We start from the raw sequence: 6,373 nt of genomic DNA, 5'->3' as shown, positions 1-6,373 counted from the left end.
AACGCCATTTGAATTATGGAAAGGTTGGAAACCGAGTTTGCGACATATGCGCGTTTGGGGATGCCCGTCTGAGGTGAGAATTTATAATCCACAAGAGAAGAAACTAGACCCAAGGACCATTAGTGGGTATTTCATTGGATATGCTGAAAGGTCTAAAGGTTATAGATTTTATTGTCCATCTCACAGTACTAGGATTGTGGAATCAAGAAATGCAAAGTTTCTTGAGAATGACTTGATCAGTGGGAGCGATCAAACCAGGAACATAGTTCTGAGAATGATCATTCAGAATCTCAACCTTCCACTTCAAGTGATAGATTGGTTATTGTTTACAACACCCCTCAAGTACCAACTGGTGTTGAACTACCAATCATTGAAGTTCCACAAGTTGCTAACGACACTCTAGTAGATCAGGTAGTTCAAGAGTTGCCAACAACTTTTGAACAACCAGTTGAACCACATACTACTTCTCAGGAAGATGATGGTACAACATTAAGAAGATCTGTTAGAGCAAGAAGATCAGCAATTCCTAGTGATTATGTTGTGTATCTGCAAGAATCTGACTATAACATTGGAGCCGAAAATGATCCCGAGTTATTTTCACAAGCCATGAGTTGCAAAGAATCAGAATTATGGTACAATGCCATGAAGGAAGAGATGAATTCCATGAAGAGTAACGAAGTCTGGGATCTTGTTGAGTTGCCTAATGGTGTAAAAGCCATTGGATGTAAATGGGTCTTTAAAACCAAAAGAGACTCATTAGGCAACATTGAGAGATACAAGGCAAGACTCGTTGCTAAGGGATTCACTCAGAAAGAAGGAATCGATTACACGGAGACTTTCTCTCCCGTATCTAAGAAAGATTCCTTGCGTGTTATTTTGGCATTAGTAGCCCATTTTGATTTTGAATTGCAACAAATGGATGTGAAAACAGCATTTCTCAATGGAGATCTAGAGGAGGAGGTTTACATGAAACAGCCTGAAGGATTCCCCTCTAGTGATGGTGAGCAATTGGTTTGCAAGCTTAAGAAATCCATATACGGTTTAAAACAAGCATCTCGCCAATGGTATTTGAAATTCCATAATGTAATTTCTTCATTCGGTTTTGTAGAAAACGTTATGGATCAATGTATATACCAGAAGGTCAGTGGGAGTAAAATATGTTTTCTTGTTTTATATGTGGATGGCATTTTGCTAGCAACCAATGATAAGGGTTTGCTGCATGAAGTGAAACAATTCCTCTCTAAAAATTTTGATATGAAGGATATGGGTGAGGCATCTTATGTCATTGGCATTAAGATCCATAGAGACAGATTTCGAGGCATCTTGGGTCTGTCTCAGGAAACCTATATTAATAAATTTTTGGAGAGATATCGGATGAAGGATTGTTCACCAAGTGTAGCTCCCATTGTGAAGGGTGATAGGTTCAATTTGAATCAATGCCCAAAGAACGACCTTGAAAGAGAACAAATGAAGAACATTCCATATGCTTCTGCTGTCGGAAGCCTAATGTATGCTCAGGTCTGTACAAGACCTGACATTGCATTTGCTGTGGGAATGTTAGGACGATATCAGAGTAATCCAGGTTTAGACCACTGGAGAGCTGCAAAGAAAGTAATGAGGTACCTTCAAGGGACCAAAGAATACATGCTTATGTATAGACGAACGGACAATCTGGAAGTAATTGGCTACTCAGATTCTGACTTTGCTGGCTGTGTTGATTCACGCAAATCAACATCAGGATACATATTTTTGATGGCCGGTGGAGCTATATCATGGAGGAGTGCCAAGCAGACTTTGACTGCCACTTCTACTATGGAAGCCGAGTTCGTCTCTTGTTTTGAGGCCACTTCACATGGTGTATGGCTTAAGAGTTTCATTTCTGGGCTTAGAATTATGGATTCAATCTCTAGGCCATTGAGAATGTATTGCGACAATTCAGCTGCTGTTTTTATGGCTAAGAATAACAAAAGTGGGAGTCGGAGTAAACACATCGACATTAAATATTTAGCCATAAGGGAACGTGTTAAAGAAAATAAAGTGGTCATTGAGCACGTAAGCACTGAACTAATGATCGCTGATCCTTTGACTAAGGGCATGCCACCGTTGAAATTCAAGGATCATATAGTGAATATGGGACTTGGTTCCATTATGTAGTTTTTCATTGTATGAACAATGTTATTTTTAATGAAATTCTTAATCATTTTGATGATCTTTTCTCATATTAATGTGCACCTTAATTTATTTTTGAGAAAATTTATCAGTATTGGACCAAGAATAAACATAGAGTTTATTCATTAAGAGATTGTTCCCACATAAATTGTAAAGAATGAATACATAGTAATACATGGAAGGTAATACTCGTCATTAGAGGACCTATCGCCATGATTCATGTATTTATTACTTAAATGAAGATTATTGATGGGTTTAAGATCAGGAGTGTTGACCAAGTGGGAGAATGTTGACCGATTCTTTCTCATGAAGACGTTTGTGAGTGGGAGTCTATCATCTTAAGAGTCCTTTAAGTGGTCAAACACTCCTCCATTCAATTTAAATTGATCCCATGAAAATAGGATCACGTGGGACACGTAAACCCGAAATTTGATGGGAATTTCGGCTATAAATACATGTGTTTGGTCCCCAAACTCACTCACTCAATTCCCTCCGGTAATACACCATCTAAATAGAGTAGAGAAGAGTTTGGAAGAGCCAAACACAGTGAAAACCGAAACAAATACAGTGAATTGCATCAATGGCTGGAGGTAAGATTTCTTGGCGTTAAACCCTTTAATTCTCGTTTCTAAAGTGTTATTCCGCATTAGAGAATTTTATTTAAGTCTAACATGGATATCAATTAAGATAACATTAAAAAAAGGGGTTAGGGTACCAACAATCAAAAAGAGAAACAAAAAAAAAAAAGAAGATATATAAGCAGATAAAAACTAAACTGTAGTTTTCATCAGGAATTGTAGAATGTAAAGCTGAATATATATAATGAAATAATTAACTTTAGCAAACGAGATCTATTGAAATCATCCTCCTAATTTCAACAAATGAGAAAAAAAAAATCCTCCTAATTTAGAAATTAATTATTCAAATCTAAACCATCTCTGTTTGGATTTAGAGATGGTTTCATCTCATCTTATTTTATTATTATAATTTTCTCAAATTTTTACACAAAATATAATAAACAATTCGATTATTTCAAATCTTATAATAATAATAATATTAAAAAAAATATTCTAATAATATTTTATTAACTTATCTAAAACCATCTCATTTCATTATTCAAACGAGCTTGTTAGCCGAAATGCTACAACTTTGTGCAACATGGTGCTGCATAGGCTTCTCTGATATATTGGGATCATTTGACGCACATATATTCATCAGCTCAGGCATGCGTGATATGGTAGCATCTGCAATCAGAGAGGAAGGCTCTCTTAACAGCTAAAAAATGAAATTAATTTTCCAATTAAGCATCTGCTGGTGGAGGGGGTTCGTCCAGTACTGTTGTGGCTATGCAAGTCGGATATATGCTGCAAACAAGGGGGAGCAATCATGCATGACGATTCTCAAGATTTGACTTTTAGCGCAACACCAGCCGGGTTAAGTGCAATTCACCCGTTTTTAAAATTGAGTCGGCAGCGTATAGATGTACATAAATTAAGCCATGGGAACTCGAATACGGTCATGAGAGATAAATGACGTTTGTGCAATATATCATGTGTTCAGACGACTCATTTTCAATTGAACATAAAGGACAAGCCAAACCTTGAACGTGGAGAAGGCTGACCTTTATCAAATACTGGCTTTTGAGACATCGAATCTTCTTTTTGTAACAGGATAGGAGAAGGAACATCCAAGGTCGGTTCACCGAGGTTGTATTTGTCTCACAGATGACATTTTAATCAGCAATAAATTAGAGACATTATTAGTAGGACCTTCCAGAAGTAGGTTAACCAAATTTGATTGAATAATCTACTTTGTGGGTTGGTAAATACACGGTCAAGTTTTGCCGCCTCGATGCACAACTCCCTCTGAATATATATATATACACACACACACACACATACAACGTCCCAAGTCCAATTCATTTGCCATTACTTACTACCTGCATAGATAGTTTCTCATGGCTAGACTTCTTCCCATCTTGGTTTGTCCTCTCATCGTTTTCTATCTCCTCTCTTCCTTCTCTACAATTTCTGCCACCGCAGAAGACCAGAGCTATGCAAGGAGCCTAGACCCTAAGCTGCTTGGGCTAAAGAAACAGAAGCTCAGCCACTTCCATTTCTACTGGCATGACATCGTGAGTGGTCCTAATCCCACTGCTGTCCTGGTCGTGCCTCCACCCAAAAACTCATCCACAGCCTTTGGTACAGTAAGGATGATTGATGACCCTTTAACCTTGGGAACCAACATTACCTCCAAATTGATTGGAAGGGCACAAGGGTTTTATGCCTCAGCCTCACAAAAGGACCTTGACCTATTAATGGTCATGAACTTCGTATTCACTGAAGGAAAGTACAATGGCAGCACCATCACCATCCTAGGGAGGAACCCGCTCTTCAACCCAGTGAGGGAGTTGCCGGTGATCAGTGGCACCGGCCTTTTCCGGTTTGCAAGAGGTTATGCCGAGATCAAGACCCACATGTTTGATCTCAACACGTTGGATGCCGTAGTTGAGTACAATGTCTATGTATTGCATTATTGACGCTCTTTAGTCTCTTGGCATTTTGGGTTCGGCCGGCTGGTATATTCGATGATGCTGTGTTGTCTAGAGTGATGTCTTTTTCCTGTATGTTGGTCAGTTTTGACTGCTTTCAGCCGTGTGGGGGTTGGTTTGATTTTTTTTTTTTCTTTTAATACTGTTTAAAATAAATTAATGTGTTACGAAGACTTTTCATATATGTATTTAAACATCTTCAGATCGAAAATGCTTGATTTCTATTTTTTTGTGGTTTCCACCGTGCTTCCATTCTAAATCATGTCATATCTTGGACATCAGCCAGTCGTCCACAGCTTAATTTATATATTTCTTTTAAAGCAAATTTATATATTGGATATCAATTAAGAACAAAAAAGAAAGGGATAGGGTACCAACAATCAAAAAGAGAACAAAGAAGTAAAAGGCAGAGGATAAGGCTGCTTTTGCATAGAATAATGCACGTCATCTTTACCGTTTAAAAAGGTGTATATAATCCACAAAATTGATAGTGGAGTTTGCTAACAAGTTAACAACTGGCCGTAAAGAGTTGACTGTAAGAGCTGAAAGTGATGATCTCCACTTCGTCCTTATGAATATTATAATAAGAGTCATTTTATAGTTTGCCAAAGTTACTCCATCAATAAGAACTATAAATATAATCCTCTTTATGAATATTTTGTAAACAATTAAAAAAGGCGTTAGCTAGAAATTAAAACCTAAAGACATGTATTAGACACAATGGTTGTTGATGTCGTGTTTCGCGACTTGGGCAACTCCAGACTGTTGAGCTTGGGTCTAATTCCTGTTAAGATGGAGAATGGAGGGCTTGGGGGCTTGGTACCTTGGACGCTCGAGTTAGTTAAAGGTAAGAGATGAAAAGAGGAAATACTTGCTTAAAAAAGATGATAGTAGAAGGATATAAGAGTGTGAACCCTCTCCCTGGTCGTGGGAGGGGGGGGGGGGATTTATACTAGTTGGCTGACTCTCATGGTGCGGTAGTGGACATGTTGTTTCATATGTGGTCAGGTGTCCCTCCCACTCACCTATTGTGTCTCAAACCAGTCAGACTTGATGGTGGCTGCCTCTGACACCCAAGATTCACGTTATGGCGTGCCAAGTCTCGGGACACATTAAATGCGGCGTGACTCTCCTTCCTGGCTTGGCTTCCTCCATCTCATTAATGCGGCGTGGCCTCAGTTAGACATATCCACCTCTTTGACATGTTTGGGCGTCGAGTTTCAGGGTCAAGGGATGTCATTTTTTGTTGGCCAATAAGAGTATTAGACTGTTCTTCCTACCACCCTTCTATCAGTGTATTCTACCTAGTCATTCCTCTTCTTGGGCCTCTTAGGCTGGCTGAGCCTAGATAGGCCTTATCCTAATAACTCCCCTCACAATGGTAATACATTGTAAGAAAAGTTCAAGTAGATTTTAGAAGTTAATTCAAGATGAAGATGATGTTGACTGGGACTAATAGGACCCAAAATTATAGGTAGTACTTAAAATAATGTGACTTCCAAACTACCAATTAGTTTGACACTTAAGTACATCTCAATTTAAAATTTTAAATATAATTTACATATTTATTGAGATATTCTATCTATTAAGATGGACAATAAAATAAGTAACAAAATACAATCTTAACCGTTAAATGTCAATAAACGGGTCGGG

The 6,373-nt window shown here is 38.2% G+C and overlaps 1 protein-coding gene across 1 annotated transcript; it reads left to right on the top strand.

Annotated features, from left to right (window-relative positions):
- The first annotated feature begins 4,051 nt into the window (after positions 1–4,051).
- LOC109021134 (dirigent protein 22-like) lies at positions 4,052–5,025 on the top strand. The gene has a single exon (XM_019003691.2). It carries the CDS (start codon positions 4,127–4,129, stop codon positions 4,706–4,708), a length of 582 nt encoding a protein of 193 aa, XP_018859236.1. The 5' UTR covers positions 4,052–4,126; the 3' UTR covers positions 4,709–5,025.
- The last annotated feature ends 1,348 nt before the right edge of the window (positions 5,026–6,373 follow it).

The sequence above is a fragment of the Juglans regia genome, chromosome 5 (genome assembly GCF_001411555.2).
Source record: "Juglans regia cultivar Chandler chromosome 5, Walnut 2.0, whole genome shotgun sequence".
Classification (NCBI taxonomy): Eukaryota; Viridiplantae; Streptophyta; class Magnoliopsida; order Fagales; family Juglandaceae; genus Juglans; species Juglans regia.
The sequence above is the reverse complement of the archived record's forward strand: the minus strand, read 5'-3'. Positions and strand labels throughout refer to the sequence as shown.